Genomic DNA, 26539 nt, shown 5'->3' on the forward strand with positions numbered 1-26539 from the left:
TGTAGTTGCGAGAGGATATATCCAAATTAGGCCACTCTATAGTCCAACCTTGACTTTCTCACTCCCTCACACAGAGCAGTGAGTTCACCACAGTCTACCCGATCCATCTCACCTGACAAGGCTGTCAGCCTTTGGATTCCATGATTTGCTGTCGTCTTCCGATTTTTTTGATACACCAGGGCAACGCTCATTCCGAGGAGCAGAAGCCTTGTTATCATAAATCCAAACAGATCTTCATCGTCCTCCATGGAAAGAATCGCACGGGCACATGACTCTTCATTCCTCCCAAGAGTCCCTCATGAAGCGAACATTCAGTCAGGACAGATTGGTTCCCCTGGACCAGCGTCCCTTGTCGAAATGATTTTATCCATTGCATTGGAAGCCGAACTTATCCATGATTGGTCCAGATGGTGTTGAAGAGACTGTGCAGGGAGAGGTTCCCAGACAGGACAAGAGAAGCAGCGATGAGAGTTGGAAGGGAAGACAAGGCAGAAAACGTCTGTCCTCATTGAAAGCTGGGAGGAAAAAAAAAGAATGGTATAATAATGAAAGTCATTGAATCCCAGTCAGAAAGGTTTTACCTATCAGATGTTGACACCCAACCTCTTGGAGATTAGAGTCGTCTGGCAATTGTCCAGTTGATGGTTGAGTCATTTTCTCCCTAAAGTCGTGCTAATGGCCAAGAGAAGGAGGGGAAATGGAACGGTGTCACCATCTCCATTTGGGGCAGGGGTATCTGAAAGAGGGATCTTTATAAACCCAACAACACCCTGAGGCAGAGGCTGGTTCACCCTAAGACATAAGGTGTCTGGTGCAGTGAGGACTGCCCAGACAAAGCCTCCACTCCACAAGCTGATGGACAACACTGGAGATAAAACGCCTTGGGGCAGGACTCAGTGGTCCATCTGCACCTGAAAGACAAGGACCATTTGTTTCATGATAATAATCTTGTTAAAGAAAGACGGATGGTTTGAGAGAGGGGTTAAAGAAGTCATGTTTGGAGCAGCCATCCCTCAATAGAGGAGGAGGTCTTTACTATCAGTTGTTCCCCAGGAAGCTCAAATGTATTTGTATGACTGAGGGGAGGAACTCATATTAACAACTGTTGGTTGACTCATCCAGGAGGTGGGAACCTACAGCCCATAGGTGACACCGATGTGACTGGGTTTCATTGACTCTCAATAGGATGTGACCCCCTCTGGGTTAAATACCTGGAACTGCCCATCAGCATTCACATCTGAAAATGCCTCTTAAAAAGAGGCAACATGTCAGTGACGTCCAGCTGACTTCATTCAGCAGAGATCTTTTGTCTCAGTGGTTGTTGTTCGAGTCCCAAAGAAGTGCTTATACATCAGAGTCCTGCTTCCTTATACTGTATAAGTGTTCAGTCTCAGCAAAGAGAAGAGGACGATAATTGAGGGCACGTTGCAGAAATAATAAGCGCACTGACTCAAAATAACAGGCAGGCAAAGTGATGCAAATTGACGGTTTGTTCTTTTACATTTACATTTACATACATGTTGTCCTGTTTTACTGGTAACCATAGGAACCAAGTTCCTCTATATTTACACGCCACTGCTTGAACTTAAATAGAAAGTATGATACAACATTATTATACGTTGTATATATATTATATACAACAATCCTGCCCTTTATGAAACTGTGTAGAATGATGCATCAGTTAAAAATTATTATAACAAAAAGTAAAGCTAAATCTGCCACAGCTCATGCTGTGAAGAAAAATCTTTCTATTCAACACTTTTTTTCAAGGATTTTTTATTTGGGGAAAGAAAAAGTGCAATTAAGTTATTCATAAAATTCTTTTCTATTTGCTTTGCTATAAATTGGTTAGCTTGATAAGTAGCTAGTTATAAAGTATCACTTGTAAATGACATCCTGGAATTTTTTGTATCCCTAACACCTTTTCAGTTAAGCCGGTGTTTGTCTCTGGATTTGTTAGCAGGATCACTAAAACAAATGTGGCTGAATTTTCATGACTTTTACTGGAGTGGTAGAGTACGGCCCAAGGGGCAACAAACATTATATTTTGCTGGTGATACAGTTTAAAAATATGTTTTGGCTGAGCTCAACAGTCTCTGAGTGCTTCCTTGTTAGCGACAGTAATTTGAGTGCAATTGAAAAATCGTTATCTTTATGAATAGAGGGACCACCGCCAATGAACAAACACACAAAAAGACACAGTCTAAGTGCTTCCATAATGATGTGTCTGTTTCAGTGAGACAATTAAAGAACAGACGTGTATCTTCCTCGTGATAACTACAGTTAAATGGTTTAATGAAGCCTCTGGTGTTGCCCTGTTGAACTGGGCCTCGTGCCAGAACCTTGTTTGTCTCCTGTCTAAAGAATGAAGCAGGGGGGGAGGGCAGTAATCACTATCTTTATATTAACAATGACTCCAATGTTAGGTGCAATTTGAGAAAGGCTTGCGGAAAGTTGGAAAGTCTGTGATCAGTTTACTGTTTTGCTTCATATGCCTTGCGAGTAGTGTTATGGGGCTACTATATATGATTTTTATGATTTGCGGATCAGCACTCAACGGATTTCTGATCACACCGCTACAATCACCAGTTCACCTATACTACATGTTTTTTGATAGTCGGGGGAAATCGGAGCACCTGTTGTGATGCAGACTGAAATGGAGGCAAATATGCCAATGTCACACAGAAAGGCCCTAGACCAGGATTTGAACAGACAAACTCATTGCTTTAAAGGAACTGATGCAGTTCCAATCACATGTTGGAAGGGCTGTCAAAAATAGCCGTTATACAATTATCTTGACTTTGTCTGTTTTGGAACTGAAAGACACAGCAGTCAGAGAAGAGTGCATGAACTGATGAACTATCACATGTTGTGTCCTCCGTCTACAGACTCATTCATAAAAGCGATTCCAACAGACTTGTGGTGGTGATTGTGTGGTGTGTGGGAAAGCAGTGACACTTTAATCATTGTAATAACATTGAAAAGTTTGTCATGTGAGAGGAGAAAATGAACTGATCCTTCTTTGGACTCCACAGAAAAATACACAAATCATCTTGATATCAGGCACTAGTAAACATACTTGAAGTTAATTCCTTTGTATTCTACCGCCATGTTAAACTTTCCCAGTGCCTTTTAGCCTCTGCCATGTTTGTCGCTGAGGAAGAGGATTAATTCTGTTGTCCAACAGAAGTGAGGACAGGGTTGAGGTCTGTTCAAACACCATCTGTCACATTGGCAGAGCATTATGGCCGTGGAGCCTTTTTTGTTTCTTGCATTAACTCTTTGCAGGCTCAAGATGATGTAAACGGATACCAAAATGGTGATAGTATGGAAATAGTTCCTGTCTGCGTTTGCAATTTCCTCGAAAACATTCACATAGAGATGACAAGGTGTGTGATGGTGACGACCAATCAGTTAAATTAAGAGGACAAAGCTGATCAGATAATCTGAGAAAACACTAGTTTTGTTGAACATAATTTGTATTAATTTTTTTTTGTAAAGAAAATGATGTTACATACAGAAGGCACTTACAAAAACATGTTACAGACGATGTTATCACAAACATTCTTTTACTGATTAAAAGAAACACCATGATAGAAAGGCCAGCACCATTGGCAACTTCTGAACAGTACATCTCAAATAAAATCTAGCATGATTTGAATCTACCGTACAATAGAAACAATATGACTCATTTCAGATTAATGCCCAAGCTTTGCTTTTAAAATATAACTTAATCATCAAGACAAAACTCTAAAACTTAACAGTTTTTCGTTTCATTTTCACTAGTAAGAGGTTTGCTTTATTCTACATTTTAGGCTTTGTGGTTTCGGTTCTGTGTGAGTCCTGGTACATCTCTATTAGGCGAGTGGCCTCTCTCTGTCCTGACAACAAAGCACCATGGGTAGTGGAGTAGTACTTTCTGTGGGTGGCCTCTCCAGCAAACAGGACCTGTAGGGGCTGATGAGGAAGAATGGGAGTGGGGTGGGGGTGGGGGAGAGAGGAAAGAAAACATTTTTTTTAAGGAGGACGCTAAATTCAAAACAAGATCCATCAATGTCATCTTGACATATTTTGCGCGCTTTCTTGATGTATTGTAATTGTCAGTGTTGGTCTGTTCATCCGTTCATATTACCACCAAATATCTTCGCAACCGTTTCAGATAGAAAGATGAAACAAAAAGCACATTACTCGGGCGAAAGGGGATAAAAACGAGATGATGACCCTGACCTTGACTTTTGTACACTCAGGAACCATATAAGATAGAAAGACAAGGGAGAAGGCCAGTGTGAGTAAGACCTTAGATCAAAGCTAGTGCTTTGGCTTACCTACGCACTAGCTTTGATCTATGGGCAAAGCTAGTGCATAGCTTTGACCTACCCTGAAAGGTCAAAGCTATGAATTTGTTAGGTACTACTTTCAGGGTACCCTGACCTACCCTTTGCGGGATGTTGCAGTCTCTGACAGCCTTGGTTCTTGTTTCATTTGGTAGCGTTCTGCACGTACAAGACCATAGTCACTTTCCTAAGGGCTTATGATTTTACTTTGGAGGGGCTTAAAGGGAGGGATCACACTGTCCCTTCAGCTGTATCAAGTAAACACACAAACCAACCCCCCACTTTCTCATCCCACTCACCCAGAGGGCATCGGGTTTCACAGTCTAGACTTAAAGCACAAGTGTATCTTCTCTGCATGTGCTGCGACGTGACACATGAGTGATGACACCGCAGTGTTAACTACATGCTCTGGGGTTGTAAACAACCAAATGTGCAGCCATTGAAAATATTCAGCAGATAAGTTCCTCTGTTTTTCTTTCATGTCCAACATTTATTGGAAAGATAGGTAGTTGTTAAACAGATCTGCGAAGGTAAATTCAGAACTGGACAAAACTCATCAGCCAGACATGCAAAGTTGTGAGTTATGACGACGTGCTGTTATTACTGTGTCCACCCCAAGTCTTACCGAAGCCTTTGTGCTGTTGGCATAAGGCAGTGGCATTGCCAGCCTTTCAAAATCTCCCCCACTGGATCCCACCCTGGTGAAGGAGTAGGAACCTCGGATGAATGGGTTACTGCCCCACGATGAGCGCAGGACACGACAGGGCTTTGGAATGTTGGGGTTGCCTATCACCAGAAAGAGAGAGGGGGGGGGGGAGTGTGTGAGTGCAGATGGAAGATAAAACAAAGCTGTACATTACACACTCAAAGCAGTTTACACCGACAATGTGTGGTGGCTGGAAGTCAAGGTCTGTCACTGGGACGTCCAATCTGGCTCCACTAATCAACTCGTGACCTTCTGCGAGGGGACAGGCACCAGCTCATCTATATGTAATTAAGCAGCAGTTGAGGGGATTAAGCCATATTGACCTAAATGAGCAAAGCTTGTGTGTTGGAAAGTGTGTGTCGATGATGGCGGTGGAGAGGGGTGGGGGTGGGGGTTTTTCTGTGTCATACAGTCAACATCTATAGCAAGAGCTTACCTCATCATGAAGTGACAGTCCCCGTTTCTGCCTTCACTCTGACCTATATATGAGGCAATCACTTTACCGAGCAGTAATCTGAACCATTTCTGTCCACACATCACTAATCTGAGGAAAGTTATTCAGCTGTCATTTCATGAAAGGTTTTGAGAGAGTTGCATCTTTTTGCAGTGAAAAATTTAGCAGCGACCAATCAAACCTCAGAAACAATAAAGCACCTGTGAAAAGAGGGAGGGACTGATGAAATGTCACTTATCGAGCCTTATCTGGAACACCATTCACCGTTCTGCTACATATCTGTTCAACCCTTTTCTCATGACCCCCCTTGGAATCCCCCCCAACTATTTGCGTCATAGCTGAAGCTGAATGAATGACTCAAACCGAGTCATGGATCGCATTAGTCAGCGAGCTGAAACTTTCAGCCTTTCAAGGCTATTGTGTTTGAGATGAGAGTTTCTATGTGAGCCCAGCTATTATAAAGATTGAGACAGAATTTCAAACTAATGTAGACAAATCAGAATCATTATAACTGAAGTATATTGTAATATTAAGAACATATTGTCCTTTAGATCTTGGGTCAGAGTATGATTTTATGTATTGTATAACAGTTGCAGCATCTAAAAATGAATGTAATCACTCGTTCAGTCTGGAATTCTGGAATAAATTACCCTTAAAATAAAGCTATGATATTAAATGTGAAATCAAAAACACAAATAATTGCCTCCAGCTTCAAAGCGGTGATGTATTGTCATTATCAGTGTTTGTGTTTTCATTCGTTAGTCAGTCCGTCTGTTAGTCCATCAAGTACCTTCGCAACCTTTGCAGATAGACAAATGAAACAAAAAGCATATTACCCGGGTGGCAAACGGGATGAAAATGAGATGATGACCTTGACAAACGTAGTTCAAGGTCAAATTTCAACTTTTGTACACTCACGAAACAGATAAGAAAGACGCTGGAGAAGGCCAGTGTGAGAAAGACCATAGATCAAAGCAAGTGGTTTGATCTAATAAACTAGGTCAGAGCACTAGCTTTGATCTTTGACCTATGCAAGTAGGTTGGGGTAAAATTTTTAATTCAGGGGTGTCGCAGGATGTTGCGGTCTGTAATTTGAATCTTTTATGTTTTGTTATTTAACTCCATGTGTCGGTAATTTGTGGCATGCGCTCAATGACATTCAACTAAAATGGGACACAAAGAAATGATAGCATGAGATCACGTGTAGAGGAACCCAGGATTCATGATGAACATGTGATCTCAGCCCTTTTTCCTTTTTTATTCTTGTCCTGACCTGTGAAGCGCCTCAGCAGCTCAGTGCAGATCTCCGCCACTGTTTCATCGTCACAGCGCTCCATGTAAAGTGCCTCCTGTCCACAGATCCAGCCATTCAGCATGTAACCATAGCGCTCAGGAGGGTAGAGGACATCAAAACAGCAGATCTTCTTATACCACAGCTCTTCAGGGTAGACCAACTGTTCTAGCTGAGCCTCATCCTCCCACACAAACTGAATGCTGTTGCACTCTGGGCTCCAGAAGGGCTCCTCATACTCTAAGAATATCTTGTTGGTTGTACTGATGCCGAGCTTCTCAATAGCTAGCACTTTGTCCTCCGGCAGAGAGGGGGAGAACATGGCCTCGTGGTTCTGCTTTAGGACACCCAGAGATGCTGTCACGATCACATGGTCAGCGGTGATCCACTCCTCATCCTCACACTCCAAGTAAATGGGGTGACCCAGGATAAGAGGGTCCTTATGAGGCTCTAAGCTGTGGTTGTTTTCGTTGTGGTTGTTGAGCTGGTTGGTGTCGCTTGTCTTGGTGATCACCTCCTGATGCTGGGCTGAGTAGTTCCAGTGGATGCAGCGGACCGGTTTGCTCAGGCAGATGGTGCGGGAGGGGATGTCCTGGGACAGGAGCTGCACGATCTTCATGAAACCTTCAGGAATGATGTAATGTGCACCAGGGATCTCCGTCCACTCTCCAAATTCACTCAGAGACACCTCATCCATACTGGGAGAGCTGCTTTCACAGCTCTCCACCTGAAATAGGAGAACATATCATTTTTTCAACTACTGCCTAAGCTTATTTGATGAACCCTCTACACCCACTGAATTCAAACTGTCGGTATCTTCTCTCCAGTTTCTGCTATGAATACATCAGCTTTATAAAAGCGGTTTAAACGTGCTGAGACGATTTACATTATAAAGGGATAAGCAGTTCAGTACTAAAAAGCCAAAATGCATCATTTTCCTTCTGGTTTTGTACCCTAACTGAACCAGTGTGATAGAAACCACCTCTTAGAAAATGTTTCACCATCTCTTTATTGCTGCATTTCACAAAATGTTCTATTTCATTGTTTTCATGTGTAGGCGGGATCGTATGGCGGAGTGTAGCATCCACATGAATTTACCATATTAAATGGTTATGGACTATTTTTGTTTGTTTTCAGGCTGAGAGTAATTATAAGGAGTGAAAGTTAAATCTCTGTTTCATATCCTGTTTGAACAATCAAATAGAAAGTCAATTGCCACTCGCTTACTCGTAGGTAGACCTGGAGTGGACAAACACACCTTGAGGTACTGCTGAAGCAAGGACAGCTTTAGCTTCTTGGTGCTCTCCGGATCTTCAGGATCCATCGTGATCCTCTTGCGCACCACGTCTCGTGTGAACACACCAACGCTGTTCTGGCTTTCAGCACAAACTGGCTTCCCATTCTGGAAGAACTCCTGAGTCAGCTCGTACACCTAAAGTAGGACGAAGGGTAAGCATGGTGATGGTGGTGGTGGGAGGTGGGTGGGTGAGGAAGGATGTAAATAAAAAAGGAGGGTGAAAGTGGGAGGGAAAAGAAATTGGTTTAGTCTAGTTTGAAGCAGATCACTTCATTTATTTGGTTGATTCAAATGTTTAGCTGCAGTGTCCATACAATTCAAGCTAACCTGAAAAGAAATTCTGTCAGCCATAAGAAGAACAAAGGAAAAGGAAACAAATATAATTGAAATAAACTAGGAATAATTGTGCTTCATGTTCTTTCCTTTTCTTAATAAAACCAGGTGAAGCAAACATTTATAGAAGATGACACAATATCGAGTCGTTATCAGGGGGGCACTGACTCATCTCTTTGATGCTGGCTAGGAGAACGTGAAAGAGGGGCAAAGGTGACAAATGCCCCATCATATAACCAGCATGTTAGTCAGGGCTGAATCATAACAGACAGAGCAACAGTCTCTTGGTTTTCTCTTATCGTGACAAATACATTTACAAAAGCCACCTACAGTAGGCAACTTGTAGTTTCTGCACGTCTGCAAGTTTTTTGTGTATCCCAAAGTCAGAGTTTTGCAACCTATACAACCTATACAACATGAAGAGTGATGAGAACTGGAAGACATCTGGAGGAACATGACTGACATGACTGCAAAACACAACAGAGGGGGGAATCACCCTGGGTCCTTAAGGTGCTAATTTTAAGTCTGGGTGTTTTAAATGTAAAAAATAAAATACAAATATTCCTCACAAGGGAACGGCACAGTGGGTAGCGCTGTCGCCGCACAGCAAGGCGGTTACCGGTTCCAGTCCCACTCTGTACGGAGTTTGCATGTTCTCCCTGTGTCTGCGTGGGTTCTCTCCGGGTTCTCCGGCTTCCTCCCACCTCCAAAAAACATGCACCTCAGGCAAAGTGTCCTGTTTCAAATTGTGCATAGGTGTGAGTGTGTGTGTGTATTCTTGTCTGTCTAAATGTGGCTCCGCAGTGCATTGATGTCGCCCGAAGTGTACCCTGCCTCACGCCCAGAGTCGGGTTGGATAGGTTCCAGCAAATCCGCGACAGCGAAAGAAGCGGGTATAGAAAATAAAATCCTCATTAGAAGATGGCACAGAAGGCATAAGCGTTAACAAAAATTGAGGTATGTTCTATTCCATCCCACTAAACTTTCCCAAGCTCGGTTTACCTACATGTATGGTAACGGCTCTAACAGGAGGTGCTACAGAGTGTAGAAAGGACCAGAAAAGATGTATTGTTTGAGTTGGTGGACTTTATATACATGTAATTGCATTTATGAGTCTAAACACTCAGCTTTTACTTCCTTAAAGTTTGTAAATCCATGCTGATCCATCCATCCATCTTGATCTATGCTGTCTATCAGTATCTGTATTGAATATGTACCGGTAATCTCTAACCAGCACTTTGTCACCAGAATTAATGCCAAACAGTTTATAAAGAGCCTCTTTAAAAGCTTCAGGCTCCAAATGCTCCAGTCATCAGATGTGACAGTGATGGGGGGTGTTAATGGTGTTTTTCTAGATATGAGTACTGCTCCTGAAGCCTTCTTGACATCATTGCCTTTGACACTTTCTCTTAGGAGAAAATAAAACCCCACAGGTTGTAAATGTCCTCCATCCTTGAGAACCCAGTGGTGATGTTGCTGGAAGCTGTGTCATGCAGTGGAATAACAACCCCCTGATTGAAGAGGTCATCAGTGAGGACACAGCCTCTTCTCCACCCTAATATAGAAACTGCCTTGTGTTCTCTTTTCGAGAGCTTTGTTTCTCAATGGCAATTGAAATCACTTGTTCCAATTTAAACTGTAAGTGTATCCTGACTGAGAGACAAAGATTTCTTCAAGTGGCAATAAAATTAATGTCCTTATTCAAATTATAACAGACATAACCTCAATTCTTCATCTTCTTCTTAAATTTAAACCCATCATATTTTCATATTTTCTGGGCTTGCGCTAGCCACTCGCCACGTCACCATAGGCGTGTAAATTCCAGATTGGCTACAAGGTTTTTAGCCTGTGTAGCCACAGTGGCGTTCTTATTTTTAGGGGAAAAAAAGGCTAAAACTTACAACTTTTTGGACTCGCGAAAATCCCCGCAATAATAAAACCTTTTCTCTCTCTAGCGCCGCTATATCCACATGCCGCATGTCGGTGAATGCTGACAGAAATAGCTGACGGAAATAGCCTAAGTGCACTCGGTTCATGACCTGCTCTCATCCAATGAAAAACAAAAAGATTCTAGTTTTACAAGCTAAACCCACCAATTGGTGTACGACAAGGCGAGGATGATCGATGGAAAGAAATTAAGAATCCAGTGTTATATAGTAGAGTTTATGTTAAAATTCTTATTGAACAACAAATGTTGAATGCTGAGAGGGGGTAGGAGTGGTGACAGACCGATCAGAGGGTAAAAGGAAAGATATCATTAATATTTTCTTGTAATCTTAGACATTTGATCCCTATGACCGGCAGGAATAACCAGCGATGCATGTAAACGTGTATTCACCTTGCTTGCTATTTTTCATGCCTTTTTAAATTGAAATGAAAAATCCTATCAAATTTAAAAAACTCAACTAAACTATGGCATACCAATGGTGGTGGTGGTTGTCAAAGTTAAAAATGTCTTCTAGTCTAGGTAAAACTTACAAGTAAACATTGAGTAATATTTTGTATGACTGTATCTTCACATAGTGAATGCAAGTTTTCAATTGTTGAATCTCACATTTATACCTGCATAAAGTAGGACAGAAATAAAGATAGTTAAGCTTGAACTGTTGACTTTAGTGTATTTTTGTAGGTAAACTGAACAGAAGATTTTGCCCTCAGAATGCACCAGAATGCAGGAAAACAACCCCATCTTCTAAAAAATTTCCTGGGGGAGGCCCCCTGGAACCCCTGTGGGGGTATCCCCCCATGCCCCCTTGCGACGAGCGTTGGTCGTCCGCGCGCTGTCTTGGACAGAGAGTGTGGCTTTTTGTGGCTTGCTCCAATTCTTTTACAATGAGCCACAGTGGCTTCGTCATAGTAGCTCCTAGTGCAAGCCCAGATTTTGTATCTGTAGAAACCTCCGTGTATCTGTTTTAAACATGTGGTGTTATGTGGGACAATGTGCTGTCCCAAGTATGCTTTCATTTGTGCGTGGAGTAAGTGAACCTACTGTTTGAAGGAATGTCTCCTCACCTCGTTGTACAGGTCACCGAACTCCTCCACCACGTCCTTGGGGATTCTTTTACCCACATTGGTGTGGTAATGCGCCAACCCGTTCTTGGCATACAGGCTGATGCGTCCCACGCTCCTCTCCCCATCTGTGGTGTGCTCCAACAGGCCGTTTTCCTCCGCCAGATGGTACACTGGGTTCCCGTTAGCACCATGGATCCAGGTGGCTCCAAGCTCCAAATTAGCTTTTCCTATAAACGAAAGAAGGAGAAATAGAAATTTGTCAAATTTTGAAAACATGTAAAAATAGATAAGAATAAAGGATCTCTTGGAGTTCCATACTTCCTGTTAGGGTTTGAATGAACTGTAGTCTACTTCGGTTTGGCACAATGAAACTTGAAGACCTCAAATAACATACTGCACCAGCTGAAGTCCACTGGAGTAGCACTCATTTCCTATGTTTCCCTTAAATTGTACTTTTTCATTCTTTTATATATCAAATCATTGACCTGACTCAGGGCTGGCAACAATCCAAGTGCATAAACATGGATTTACGTGTTCATGCACATTTATCCATGTGCCTGCCATATGGGTTTATTCTCACCAGTGTGACACACACACACCACGATCATCATTTGCTGATCCCTTCTTGCCGGTTCTTGCCCTAACCCATGTTATGTACATAAAATAAAATAATTCTGTAATGTTTTGTTTCTGCTAAAGTTTGAACATGAGTTAAAATCATGATATAAAATTGTCAAGTTAAAATCACTTAAACAAATGGAAAGGAAAATGATTTTAAGCGCAGTAGCTAAACTGGAAAAGTCAACCACAGGTAGAAAAAAAAAAACCTAAACAGAGGAAACCTGCGGCGCCATTTCTCACCGTGCTGGACACTTTGAACTCTCCCGCCGATGTGGTCTGACGCCTCTAGGACAGTGACATCCGTGAAGCCGTTTCTCAGTAATGTCTTAGTTGCAGCAAGGCCGGCCAAGCCAGCGCCAATCACTACTATTCGAGGCTGCCGATGGATGCGTGGACCACGACTAAGAGGATCATCAGTGCTGTCTGAGGAAATTTCACAACTTTGCATGCCGTCCAAGCTCCTATTTGATTGAGTCTAAGGACAAATGAGATAAAAAAAAAGCACCAATAAGCATAGGGCGTGATTATAAATTCATCTCAAGAGTCAACAGATAATTCAATCATCTAAAGAAAAGATGTTTACATATTTTTGAATCACGCAAAACAGGCAGCAGCAAACTCAATTTCTGCATGCAGTGTAAAAACATCATAAACATGAATAAATAGATTCAATGAAGGAGGTTATTTGAAGGGCCATGACAGTCACATTTTAAAAAATAACATCCAGAATACATGCATTTCTGATGAGACAATTTGGTGTGTTGTACAAACAAGTTTTCACTTTGGCCTCCATGAAGCTCTTCTTGTTTCTAATTAAGTACTGATTAAACAGATCTCTTTTACAGCTGATAACTTATCAGCATTAACCCTACCATAAAGCTGCACGTTCATTTACATTGCAGCATATAATATTTGGTGAGTCTTTTTCTTACATGCTGTGTATTCTGTTATAAGACACTGTTTATTGAGCACAGAGTCCTGAAATAACCTGCAGAATAGATTACAGTCAAAAAGTTTTAGTAAAGTGTCTTCATTTATGCTGAAATTGCACAGAGAAACAATTCAGGGTAAAGAATAACAACAACATCAGTGATCTTGTTATTCCAGGACACAATTCTGCTCGCTGTCAATGTATGGACAGCTGTGTGTGTGTGAGAATGGCACAGCGGGAGTCTATTCAGAAGACATTCCTGCTAACAGTAAGCAGCAGTTTTCCATGGAACATGTTCCTATGATTAAGTAACTTCTAGTTCATATTATCTTATCAGTAACATTTTACATCAGACAGTTCTTATCGCTGTAGATACTAATGCAGTACATCCATACATTCTCTGTAACTGCCTGCACTCTCCAGGGTCACGGGGAGACTAATGGAGAGAACTTGGAGAGGTGGATCACTTAGATTTGGATCCTTCTCGCTGTGAGGCACCAGCGCTAACCACTTTGTCATGACGGTGAAGATTAAAATGAAGAGCTGACAAGGAGAATCAGAGAGGAAGCAGTCAGCCAGCTCTGCAAGAAAAGTGTCAAAGTAAGGTGAAAACAAAAAAAGAGGAACTGTGTCGGGATCATTATTGCTGTTTCAAAGTCTACCAGAGTCTTGGTTGAGTGACGACCTCCCACCCAGAGGTAGATTAAACCTGCTAATCTTGATACACAACATCTGATCTGACGTAGCAACCCTTACCCTGAAGGAGGTACAGATTTTCTGTGCAGGTATTTCTATTAGAAGCAGTACTGTAACGTGAAAATGTCTGTGCATCTGGAAAATATTTTTCTTTACTCTTTACACTGGAGTTGGATATTTTCATGTTTCTGAGAGTATTGAGAATAATTTACCCATTTTAACAGAATCGTGGGAGACTCCCAAGACTTCCCAACACATCGGTGCCAAACCAGAGAATTAGACTGAATTATGTCTTTGTACGGAGCAAATAAAGCCAAGTTTCAGTTCTTTTACATGGATACTTTCAATTACATCTTTGCACACAGGAAAACAAAGTTGATCAGTTTGATTCCCGGAATTTGACCTAAAATGTTGATCATCAATAGACTCATTCTTGGCTTCAAAGACTAAAGGTTGATATTATGGTGTTGTTTAAATGTTTTGGTTTTTTGTTACGTCTTTATTACCTTGCTTACAGTTTCACCCAATCAAATTCCAACAAAAGGCCTTATAATGTCATGGTTTGGTGGCCGTTCATTGAGTCTAAGGGTTTTAGGTAAGGCTGGCATGTTTGTGTCCTATGTTGATATATTACTTAGGAATCAACCCCCCCCCCCCAGCAGCACGTGACACTCACAGCCCCCACTCACCAAAGAGGTGGTTGAAGCGCACAAACATTAAGCACTCACACACACTCACACACAGACAAAAATAGAGGCACACAAACACACACTGGTAGCTTTATCCAAACACAAAGCACGTTTTCATTCCCATGCTTTTATTTCAAATGAAGCTAGAGTTTATATAATGACTGTAGCTTAAATGGATCAAATTTTATTTGATTTCTGGACAAGTCATTTCCAGATGCCACCACTTTTGCCTCTCGACCACCCCACGGGGGCCCAACCCCCACCTCGGGAACCCCTTCTCTCCATTATATTTTCCACCAGTTTCAACTGAAGGTCACAAGAGGACAAAGCTATAGATGAACATAAAAAGCGCTGTGTACTCAGAAGAATGATGCAAAAAAAACATTTGATGTTTTTTTGCAGTAAAATGTTGTATTTCTGTTTTTACATCTGTTCATTTTTTATGCTGCAGTTGGAATGAAGCAATACAACAGATCAAACGCAAGGGACACAGAATCTTAATAATTAATGTTGATATAATCTGCTGCATGAAAATGACATTATGTGTTATATTTTACATATGTTAAAATAGTTTATAATAATGATGTGTACATGAGAAGCACACAACACGCACATACAATATATGTGCCACATAATTGCACAGATGTAACAGGCTGCAAATAATAATTGTAACATTGCGCAAAGAGCCAAGTCACCAAGACAATATCATTTAACTCAGATAAGCCTCACACCATCTTGAGAAATGCCCCTATTTTTTTTAATGGAATAATGACAAATAAGTATTATTTAATAAAACATTTGATCTGATCTGCATCATCAGAGCAGCTAAATATTGGTGGCATTGTCTTGTCCCACCCCTTCTCTGATTTGCCCTGGTACAATTTGCCCTATTCCAAATTTGTATTTTATTTTCCGACATCCAAATTATATAATCAGTGTGGATCCAATCAGACACAGCGGTGTAACATTATGAACTGACAAGCCTGTGTATTTTTATTCCCACTGATCTATTTTCATGCTGATGAATACAGTCAGTCAGTGAGTCATCTTCAGATTACCACCGCTGTATCCGCCGCAGCGGGTCACGGGGAGCCAGAGCCTATCTCAGCTGGCATAGGGCGTGAGGCGGGGGACGACGCCAGCGCACCGCGGAGCCACACACAAAGATATACAACCATGCACACACACACTCATTCCTACGGCCAATTTGGAACGGCCAATCAACCTGAAGCGCATGCTTTTGGAGGTGGGAGGAAGCCGGAGAACCCGGAGAGAACCCACGTGGACACGGGGAGAGAGAGCATGCGAACTCCGCACAGAGCGGAACTCGAACCCGGGTCCGCCGTGTTGTGAGGCAGCAGCGCTAACCACTGCGCCACCGTGCCGCCCGCTGATGAATACAGTAAATTCTAAAAAGAATTGGATTCATATTTTCTTGGAACAAGTCAGCTCACATCATTAAAATCTATTAACAATTTTTGTAATGGTATAACTCCCTATTGTAAAGTTACAAATTCATTTTTGATATAATCTACTGCATGAATGCTCTAATGTTGGGCTTGACAAACAAAATCAAACTAATTTCACTCCAAAACTGCTTAATTAAAATTAGTGCTGTCAGGCGATTAAAAAAAATTAATACAACTAATTACAGGATTTATAATTAATTAATCTAATTAATCACATTTTAATCTCATACCTGCTAAAGGCTCCCAAATAAAGAATGTGAAATCTAGGACATTACAAAATTGTAGTGCATGACTAATCAATAGAATGCACCAAGAAGAGAAGATTTGAAATCCACATTTTTGTTGGTTAAGTGTGCTTTATAAATGAAATTCAAAAGGAAACAGGTCAAGCACATCAGCAAACCAATTAGGCCTGGTGCATTTCTCAAAAATGCAATACGAATACAGTTAAATAAAATTCAGAAATAAAATAAGGCTGAGTCTCAAATAGGCACATAAGCAGACTCTCAATCAAAATGAATACTAAAGCTGACTCAATACAGCAATTCAAAATTAATAGTATAACATGCCTCTAAATAAGGCAACTAAATAGCAAGATGCCAACAGGCTTTTTCCTTTAAAAGGGTAAGCTAACGTTCAACTCTGTGTCCTTGACATGTTTTGCATTTAAATGATACGTTAGGCTGGAGCTGCTTCGGTGATATGAAAATTCTCTTTTAGAAAAAGTACAAATAATAATAATAATAATAATAATAACAATAATAATAATAATAATAATGGATTCGATTTATATAGCGCTTTTCTGGACACTCAAAGACGCTTTACATCGGATCCATTATTCATTCACTCCTCATTCATACTTGGTGATGGTAAGCTACGTGTGTAGCCACAGCTGCCCTGGGGCAGACTGACGGAGGCGTCTACAGCGCAGAATCACTACATTTTTTTTGAATCACTACATCTTTGTTCTTTTTGTAAATAAACTTTCCGCCCAAAGGTCCGAGTGGGCTTGCCTCGCTCTCCTGTGTCGCGTCCATCTCTGTTGTCAGTCACTCTGCTTTTGAGTAGTGGCGCAGGGACGAAGTGACGTCCACTGCAGCCTACGGGTCCCTCAATGGGCCAAATTTAAAATGCTTGCGCATTGACTTGTCACTTGCGATTAATTGCGTTAATTTTTATAGCGCGTTAATTTGCAGCGTAATTAATTAATCTAATTAACGCCTTCAAGTGACAGCCCTAATTAAAATGTAAATTTTTAAATGAAAGCTTAGTGTTCTCTGTAAAAAGCTTTTGATCACTTTGCACACCGGTGTGTCTGACAGCACTTGTATCCATCCCTGGTCATTCCACACATACCACTGATCCATTCTTTACACTTGCACTATGGATTGTGTGAGCTGGCCTTTAGTATGTACTGTAGAGGGCAGAGGTTACGTGGCGTGATGTGGGACGGGGAGGGGGCAACCACTGACCTAGAATAGCAATCTACAACTCATCAGCTGGTGGGCTTTACAAGAGAAGGACCATCCCTGCACAGGATATTCCTGAATAAGCAGGTCTGAGCTCCTGTCTCTCTTCTTTACTGCCTTCCTTTCTTCTTTAATAATGGGCATCACTCTTTCCAGCAGTGTCCTGACTCCCATCTGTATTTCCTGTATCAGTCCCATGTGACTAATATTCTACTGGCAAACATTTCTCCATCCCTTGATATATAAATTGCAGTGGAGGATGGGGGTTCATGTTAAGGACTCAGACATTCCACAGTTTTTTCCCAGCTCTTCTTTTTTCCTTCTACCAGGATGATGTAGTCCACACACAAACACACACACACACACACACACACACGCACACACAAACATACACACACGCACACACACACACAGATAAAACCACTCCACCCCTGAGCTACTGCACCACACTGGAAGTTTACACGGGGCAGATAAAAGAGTGTCTTAAGACCATTCTAGTATTCCCCAAGACACACGAAGGCAGCACATACTGCTGGCAAGCAAAAAAAAAAATCCCAGAAAACAATCATGAAAAAAAGAACAAAGAAAAACATTATTTCATAAGTGTATTCTGTATTTGTTCACAAAACACGCCACTGTAAATGTTGAAAAATTAGATGTAACAAATGTAACAAATGTCAAATGTAACAAAGTAATAGCTAATGTTACCATCATTCAGGACTTAAACACACGCATCCATGTGCACACACACACTTGCCATTCTTCTCGTTGACTGCTGATTATTATGTACGTTACTCAGCAGCACGTTTGAACAAGTAATTTTACTGTCTGTGTATTTTCAGTCCTACAAAAGCATAGTGAAGTTACACAGTGTTAGAGGTACTTTTCAAAGATGTCTACAATGATTCACATTGGCCCAGCTGTCTGCTTGAGGTAAATCAATATTGTTTTTACTATTGTATTGAATGCAGCATTAACATTAACATTACGTAAAACGTGAAATAACTCAGAAACAATCAAATCAGCAATGATTTCATGGGTATTTCAGCACTGGTTAAAAAAAGTTTTATTTCTAACAAATATTTAACATGTTCACAACATATGCTGACATAAATGTTTTTCTAGAGCAGTATATTTTTACTTTAGGTGTTCAGTTGCAGCTGTGTTATAAGGCAGTGGCAGCACTGGTTTTCTTTGCAAGTACATTCTATGTAACACATTTGTCCACCCCAAGCACTGAAGAAAAAACATGATTTAAGTAATGGGGGCCTATGCCCCGGTAGAGATCTGCGTTTGGCGTGCGGCCCTGGTGATTTGTTAATAATTTATTAATAAATTATTCAGGCTTTAGTCACAACTTTATACATACTGGTTCATTTGTTAAGATAACGAAAAAAAGCAACCAAAAAAAAAACCCCCATCTGGAAATAGCAGAGGAAAATAGATGGCACCTTAGAAACACAAAGCTTCGGATGTCCTCGGTGTCATCTTATGTGATGCTTGGCCACACAACAACGACGAGACCCGGCTGCCACGTATAAACCGCGATGCCAAAGTGGCACCAGTTTCAAACACAACAAAAGAACTTCTCTGATCATTTCGTGTGAAGGACAACGTGTTGGTGGAGACACAACAACACCCGAAAACGTTTTAAAGAGAATCGGTCAAAGTGAATAAGAATAAACTACCTGCGTCCGGCGCTGGTTGTTGTGTTCAGCGCTCATAGACCCGCATCATTGCTGCTAATCAACACTTTACGCGCCGGTACAGGTTGGTTTGTTTAGAGTCATTCTTTCTTAATAAGACAAAAAAAAAAAAGACTGACATTTGGAATGCAGGCTTTAGTGGTAAATCAGCTGTTGTGACTGTATTTCCAGCGTTGTGTGTTATGTGAGCCAAGAAATATTTAAACATTACCGCATTCGCCTTCACCGTCTCCCTTCATAATAAAGAGTCGTACTCGTTATTTCATTCCAACATTATCTTACCTGACTCTCTTGGTCTTCAAGTTTGAAACCTCGCTTTCCGTTATGCTATTTTTTCTCCTCAGACCGGCTCTGCTTTGTATTTATGCCTGAAAACCAGAAGCAGCCAGTTTCACCGTGGTCTCCACCTCCTCATTAATTAAATATGAGCGCTGATGACGACATAACTCCGCCTCCCGCCGAGTAAGCCTGCCTGAGCCGCCTGCTGCTTAACACAAACACACAAACACAAATACACACGCACTCACACACACGCGTAGGGGATATTAACTCACGCTTTTTGATTATTTATTCAAAATACAGTGACCCATGACAAATAGCAACAGAAGAACATATCCATAATAATAATGATGATGATAATAATGATAATAATGATAATAATAATAAGAATAGATGTGATAATGCCTTGTATTACCATATATTATGTTATTTATATTAATATTATGGTTTTTATAGGCTTTGGCTGTATTTTTGAATAATTAATCAGAATTTCTTATGGAACACTGTTGACTTCAGCTGAGGACGTTTTCGGTCGATGGAAGGAACACTTTGAGGAACTCCTAAATCCAACTAACCCAACTGACCCGTCCTTTGTTTCAGAGGCATAGCTGGGGGGTGATGAGGGACTTGAAAAGTCACCGAGGTGGTTTAACAACTTCACGGTGGCAAAGCCCCACGCATTGATGAGATTCGCCCTGAAATGCTGAAGGCTCTGGGTGCTGAGGGGGTGTCATGGATGACACGCCTCTTTAACATTGCGTGGATGTCTGGGACAGTACCAAAAGAGTGGCAGACTGGGGTGGTGTTTTCTCTTTTTACAAAGGGTTGCTATAGGGTGTGTGCCAACTTTTGGGGCATCACACTTCTTAGCCACTCCATACTCCTCAGCCTCCCTGGGGAATTACGCAAAGTTTACCGCTGTGGGACTAATAAAGGTCTATCTAATCTACCTAATCTAAAATATACTCCAAGGTGCTGGAAAGGAAGGTCCAGCCAATTTTCAAACCTCAGATTGAGGAGGAACAATGTGGATTCCGTCCTGGTCCTGCAACAATGGATGAGCTCTTTACTCTTGCAGGGATCCTAGAGAGGGCTTGGTAGTATGTACATCCAGTCTATATGTGTTTTGGGGACTTGGAGAAGGCACACGATTGGGTTTTTGCAGATGATGTGGTCCTTTTTGCTTGATCGGCCTGTGACCTGCAGCACTCACTGGTCCGGTTTGCATCCGAGTGTGAATCGGCAGGGATGAGGATCAGCACCTCCAAATCTGAGGCCATGGTTCTTAGCAAGAAGCCGGTAGATTGCCATCTCAGAGTGGGAAATGATGTCCTGCCTAAAGTATCTTGGGGTCCTGTTCACAAGTGAGGGAACAATTGAGTGTGAGATTGGACAGAGAATTGGGGCAGCAGGAGCGGTATTGCAGTCGCTTTACCGCATTGTTGCAATAAAGAGGAAGCTAAGGCGATAGTCAAAGCTCTCCATCTACCGTTCAATCGTTGCTCCTACCCTCATCTACGGTCATGAGCGATGGGTTATGACTGAAAGAACAAGATAGCGGGTACAAGCGGCTGAAATGGGTTTTCTCAGGCAGGTAGCCGGTGTCTCCCTTCGAGATAGGTAAGAAACACTGCTATTTCCTCCGGGATTAATAAAGTATCTATCTATCTATCTATCTATTCACAAGAGGCTCATAGTATAGCTGATGCTTTTTTGCTTGACCGAGTCAGTTGAGGTCGTTTGGGCATCTTGGGGGATGCCCAAACGACCAGGTTGATTAGCCTCAGGCTAATCAACCTGATCGGTGTGGAGACGAGGCTCCGCCCACAGGTTTGGCTCCTCCTCCTGCCACACCCCAGCACAGCAGATCACCAACACCGAACCGTGACAATAGCTTTATATTTTAGACTAATTAGAATTCCCAAAAATCAATTAAAATATGTCTAATCTAAAATGGAGTAGCATTTAATACTTAAAATACTACTACTGCTAGTACTAGTAGTAATATTAGCAGTAGTAGTAGTGTAATAGTAGTAGTAGTAATAGTACTAGTACTTGTAGTACTAGTAGATGTACTAGTAGAAGTACTAGTACTACTAATACTAGTACTAGTACTTCTAGTACTGCAACTATACTACTACGAGCACAACAAGTACTACTACTTCCTACCTGTATAGCACTACTGTATTACTACTGCAACTACAGTACTGCTAAAGGTTCTACTGTTAATAATTAATAATGATATCAATATTAATATATATATACACTAAAAATAATAGTAATATCATTAATGCATTCATCTTCAAATCCGCTTTTTTCGCGGGTCGCGGGATGCTGGAGCCTGTTCCACTGACTGGGTGCGTGAATCAGAGGACACTCCTGGCGCCAGTGCACCGCAGAGCCACTTGTAGACACACAGACACAAACACACACGCACAATTTGGAAAGCTCACTTTTCCCTTAAGTGCATGGTTTTGGAGTCTGTAATAGTCTGTAATAATTAGAGGTTTGGAATGAATGCCATTCTTGAGGTGGTACAGATGTACAAGAGAGCAGATGGAAAGGCAGTAAGTCTAAAAGCTTGGGAGAAGGATTCAAATTAATTTATCATAGCGTTGATGGCAATAGAAATGGAATAGGAGTCATTTTAAATGAAGGGTTAGTTTAGTGTCTTGGAGTTGAAAAGAGTGTCACACTGAGTGATAAGGGTAAAATTTGAATTTGAGGGTGTTATGTACAATTTCATTCGTGGCTATGCCCCACAGCTAGGATATGAACTGCAGGAGATAGAGAAATTCTAGATGGAGGTAGAAGTTACTTGGAGCATTCCGGAGACAGAAAGGTTGGTGCAGACTTTAATATACATGTTGGTGAAGGAAATATAGGTAATGAAGAAGTGACGGTAAGTTTGGCATCTAGGAAAGGAACTTGTAGGGGCAGATGCTGGTAGACTTTCCAAAAAGAGTGGATATGGCATTCGTGAACACCTTCTTTCAGAGGAGGCAGGAACATTTGGTGACCTTCAAAAGTGAAGGTTCAAGCACACAGGTTGATTACATTTTGACGACTTTGCGTTGGCAAATCATGGATTGCACTGGGCAGGCATTGCGAAGCCATAGATGAATGTTAGAAGGCTAACTGGAGAAAGAAAGCTAACTAATTATGAGATTAGGAAAAGAGCTAACGTTAAAGGAAAAGGCACCTGTCAAAAGAGCAAGTGAAAAAGAAATTTTAGAGAAGTGATAATTCTGTTAGCTGACTACATGAACAGAACTGTATGTAGTTACTTAAAGACCGTTTTTTTCAGATACCCGATTTCATCTCTGCTTTTTGTGGACGATGTTGTCCTGTTGGCTCCATCAAACCCGGACCTTCAGCGTGCACTTGGACGGTTTACAGCTGAGTGTGACGTGAGTGGGATGAGGATTAGCACCTCTAAATCCGAGGCCATGGTTCTCGACCGGGAAAGGTTGGTGTGCCCTCTTCAGGTCGGTGTAGAGTCTTTGCCCCAAATGATGGAGTTTAAGTATCTTGGGGCCTTGTTCTCGAGGGAAGGATGGAACGTGAGATTAACAGTAGATCGGTGAAGCTTTTGCAGTGATGTGGTCGCGGTATAGGGTCGTCGTGGTGAAGAAGGAGCTGAGTCATAACATGAAGCTCTCGATTCATGGGTCAATCTTCCTCTCACCTATGGTCATGAGCTTTGGATCATGACCAAAAGGACAAGATCCCGGATACAAGTGGCTGAAATGAGTTTCCTCCGTGGAGTGGCTGGACCCACCCTTAGAGATAGGGTGAGGAGCTCAGTCACCAGGGAGGAGCTCAGAGTAGAGCCGCTGCTCTTCCACCTCGAACAGAGCCAGATGAGGTGGGTTGGGCATTTGTATGGGTTGGATTTTAAATGGGGAATATTAATTTGAGAAACATGTGGATTGACTTATGAGCTCAGTCAAGGAATAAATTAAACTCATATCTCAAGGTACTACTGTATATGAAATGACTGCTTGTAAAATGAGGACTATATGAAATGACTACTATATGAAATGACAACTATTTGAATTGAAATGTATTCAGGAAGTTGATAGTCTTCTTGATTAATCTTGTATTTCATGTCAACCAGCAATAATGGGTTTAAAAGGGAAGCTGCCATTATATTAAACCAAATAAGAGTATGAATGGGCCTACAATTCAGCGATTTTTGTGTAATTACCCCTGGGAGCAAAATTTCTGGACTGCGTACAAGTATTAGACATTTACAGCCATTCATTGTCTTCCACTTATCTAAAAATATAATCTTTCAAATTGATCCTTTGTACGACTTTTGTACAACACTTTTGTACGACACATTTTATATATATCATATATATCGTATATATCTAAGCCACCTGCTAGATCTGGTGTCATCTGCCAGTCATACAACTAAAGCTCTGGAATACAGTACATGTTTTACTTAACAATGTTGTCCTGCAGGAAAAGTAATAATTTTTCAGATAGAGGGGACTGAACAGGCTTAAATAGGTTACTGTATACTGATAGTTAACTTGTAAGTGCAGGTCATTAATTTTGAAATTGATTATACTGTACATTATCACCTATGTCTACAACTTCAACTGGCTGTAGGTTCAATTTATTTTAATGTCTGTGTAGGTTGTCAGTCATCCAGGTCATTGTTATCCAAAAGTTGTTGAGACGTTAAGTTCTTGAGGACGTTTCGTCTCTCATCCAAGAGACTTCTTCTGTTCAGAGGGTGGCTGATAATGTCCCAGCTTATAAACCCTGTGGTGTGTGGTCAGTGCTTTTCACATTTCAACGACCGTCAAACCCATCTGGCTCTATAACGATTGTTGGTGGGGGTGTCAAAGGGGGTCGTTGAGATGTAAGTTACACCTTTGTATGTTAATGAGGGTCATTAGCATGAGACCCATCACCTGGGTCAATCCGCTGAGACAATCTTTTTGGGAGTTTCGAAAGGACATGATTATAAATGGGAGAAAGGTGATGTCGCAGACCACCCCCTCTATTCAGGGATGGCTTCTCCACTTTGATGTGGATGGCCTTTCACTCCTCTTTCAAACCATTTATCTTCCCTGTCCAAGATCTGAACATCTGTGTCCTGAAATGAGTGTCCCTCTTCCTTGAGGTGAAGGAAGACTGCCGAGTCCTGACCTGATGTGTTGGCTCTTCTGTGTTGAGCCATGCGTCTGTGTAGTGGTTGTTTAGTTTCCCCTATGTAAACATATGTGCATTCCTCGCTGAATTTAACTGCATACACCAGATTGCTCTTCTGACTGTGTGGTGTGGGGTCTTTTGGGTGGACCAGTCTTTGTCGGAGGGTGTTTCCCGGCTTAAAATACACAGGGACCTTGTGTTTGTTAAAGATCCTCCTCAGCTTTTCAGACACTCCAGACACATACGGGATCACTATACCATTGCGCTTGCTCTCTTCCATCCTCACTGGGTTGTTCTCCTTTCTGGATCTTGTGTGAGCTTTCACGACGGTCCAGTCAGGATATCGACACGTTTTTAATGCCCCTTTCAGGTGTTGGTGTTCTTTCACCTGGTCTTGGGCATTGGTTGGTTGCTTATCAGCCCTGTTTGCAGGGTCCTGATGACGCCCAGCTTGTGCTGCAGTGGGTGGTGAGAGTCAAAAAGCAGGTATTGGTCCGTGTGTGTTGGTTTCCTATATACCCCAACATACAGACTTCTTCATCTTTTATGCTGACCTCGCAATCCAAAAAGGGCAAGCTGTTGTCCTTTACATCCTCTCTGGTGAACTTGATGTTGCTGTCCACCGAGTTGCTGTGTTCGGTGAAAGGTTGCACCTCGTGGATTTTTACCTTAACCCATGTGTCGTCCACATACCGGAACCAGTGGATTGGTGGTGTTCCGTTGAACGAGGTAAGGGCCTTGTGTTCTACCTCTTCCATGTACAAATTGGCCACGATAGGAGATCCCGGCGAGCCCATGGCACATCCGTGTTTCTGTCTATAGAAGTTCCCTCTGTACTGGAAGTAGGTTGTGTTGAGGCAGAGGTCCAAAAGTTTGCTGATCTGGTCGGGGTTGAGGTTTGTCCTGTCGCTGAGGGTGGTGTCCTGTGAAAGCCATTGTCTCACCGCTTCCACAGCCTCCGTTGTGGGGACACATGTGAACAGGGAGGTGACGTCGTAGGATACCATGGTCTCATCTGTATCCAGTCTCAGTCCTCTCACCTTTTCCACAAAGTCCATGGAATTTTCTATATGATAGGGGTTGTTACCCACTAGCAGGGCCAAGATGGTTGCAACATGCTTGGCAATGTTGTAAGTGACAGAGTTGATGTAGCTGACGATGGGTCTGAGTAGGGTTCATTCTTTATGAATTTTGGGGAGGCCATATATGCATGGTATAGCCTCCCCAGGGTACAGGCGAAAGTAGAGCAGGCGGTTTAAAGTTTCCTCTTTCTGTAGCTCCTGTAGGCAGTCCACAACCTTCTTTTTGTAGCTGCTGGTTGGGTCGCGCTTCAGGGTCTCATAGGTCGTGCTGTCGCTGAGTAGGGACATAACCTTGCTATGGTAATCCATTGTGTTGAGGATTACCGTGCATCATTTATATTAATAAAAGTCTAAAGCCAACATGTGCTCAAAAAAACTTTCAAAGTTCAGATGCAGATGCAATCCAATGTTTGATTGATTTGCAAACAATACGTCTTACCCTTTTTATTAGGAGATTCAGGTACTGTTTGGCCTATGTAACTGATCAATTTTAGGTAATCCAAGTGAGAAGCTGAAACTGCTCTTCATGTAAAAGTAGTGAACGCAAAGAGTAAAAGATAAGTGTAAAAACAATTCTACCTAATTACAATGGTACGACTTCTAACACCAGTCATGTGTTGACATTCATTACTTCATTTTAATTTTCTATATTTTGTGTGCCAAGTAAAGTCCAGTATATTTGCCTACAGCCTTCCAATAACATAGCAAATGTATGTTGATATAATAATAGGCAAGAAAAAATAGATATATGTAGATAAAAGAGAATGAAAAACAGAAAAAATCATACTTTAAAGGTTGTAAAGATTGTAAAAGTACAATGGGAAAGTGCAGATCCTTGTAAAGTACAATGAAAATGATTATACAATCATGTTTTAAACATGATTATGTAATCACAAGACAGTTGTGTTCTTTCAATTAGTGGGTTCACTTAGACTACATGTGTTTTTGCTCTCTTAATTACTTTTCAGGGTGTGCTGGCAGAGGCGACGTGATTAGCACGT

General features: G+C 41.6%; 1 protein-coding gene and 1 pseudogene across 1 annotated transcript; both read right to left on the reverse strand.

Moving 5' to 3' along the window:
- Positions 1-3500: 3500 nt before the first annotated feature.
- Positions 3501-19388, reverse strand: smox (spermine oxidase). Its single transcript, XM_068321742.1, has 7 exons — positions 19291-19388; positions 12289-12523; positions 11428-11654; positions 8044-8217; positions 6768-7512; positions 4960-5120; positions 3501-3957 (listed from the first exon to the last, which is right to left on the reverse strand). Exons 2-7 carry the CDS (start codon positions 12494-12496, stop codon positions 3805-3807), a joined length of 1668 nt encoding a protein of 555 aa, XP_068177843.1. The 5' UTR covers positions 12497-12523; positions 19291-19388; the 3' UTR covers positions 3501-3804.
- Positions 19389-22646: 3258 nt separating this feature from the next.
- Positions 22647-25862, reverse strand: LOC137599888 (uncharacterized; annotated as a pseudogene).
- Positions 25863-26539: the final 677 nt, after the last annotated feature.

This window comes from Antennarius striatus, chromosome 8 (genome assembly GCF_040054535.1).
Source record: "Antennarius striatus isolate MH-2024 chromosome 8, ASM4005453v1, whole genome shotgun sequence".
NCBI classification, from domain to species: domain Eukaryota; kingdom Metazoa; phylum Chordata; class Actinopteri; order Lophiiformes; family Antennariidae; genus Antennarius; species Antennarius striatus.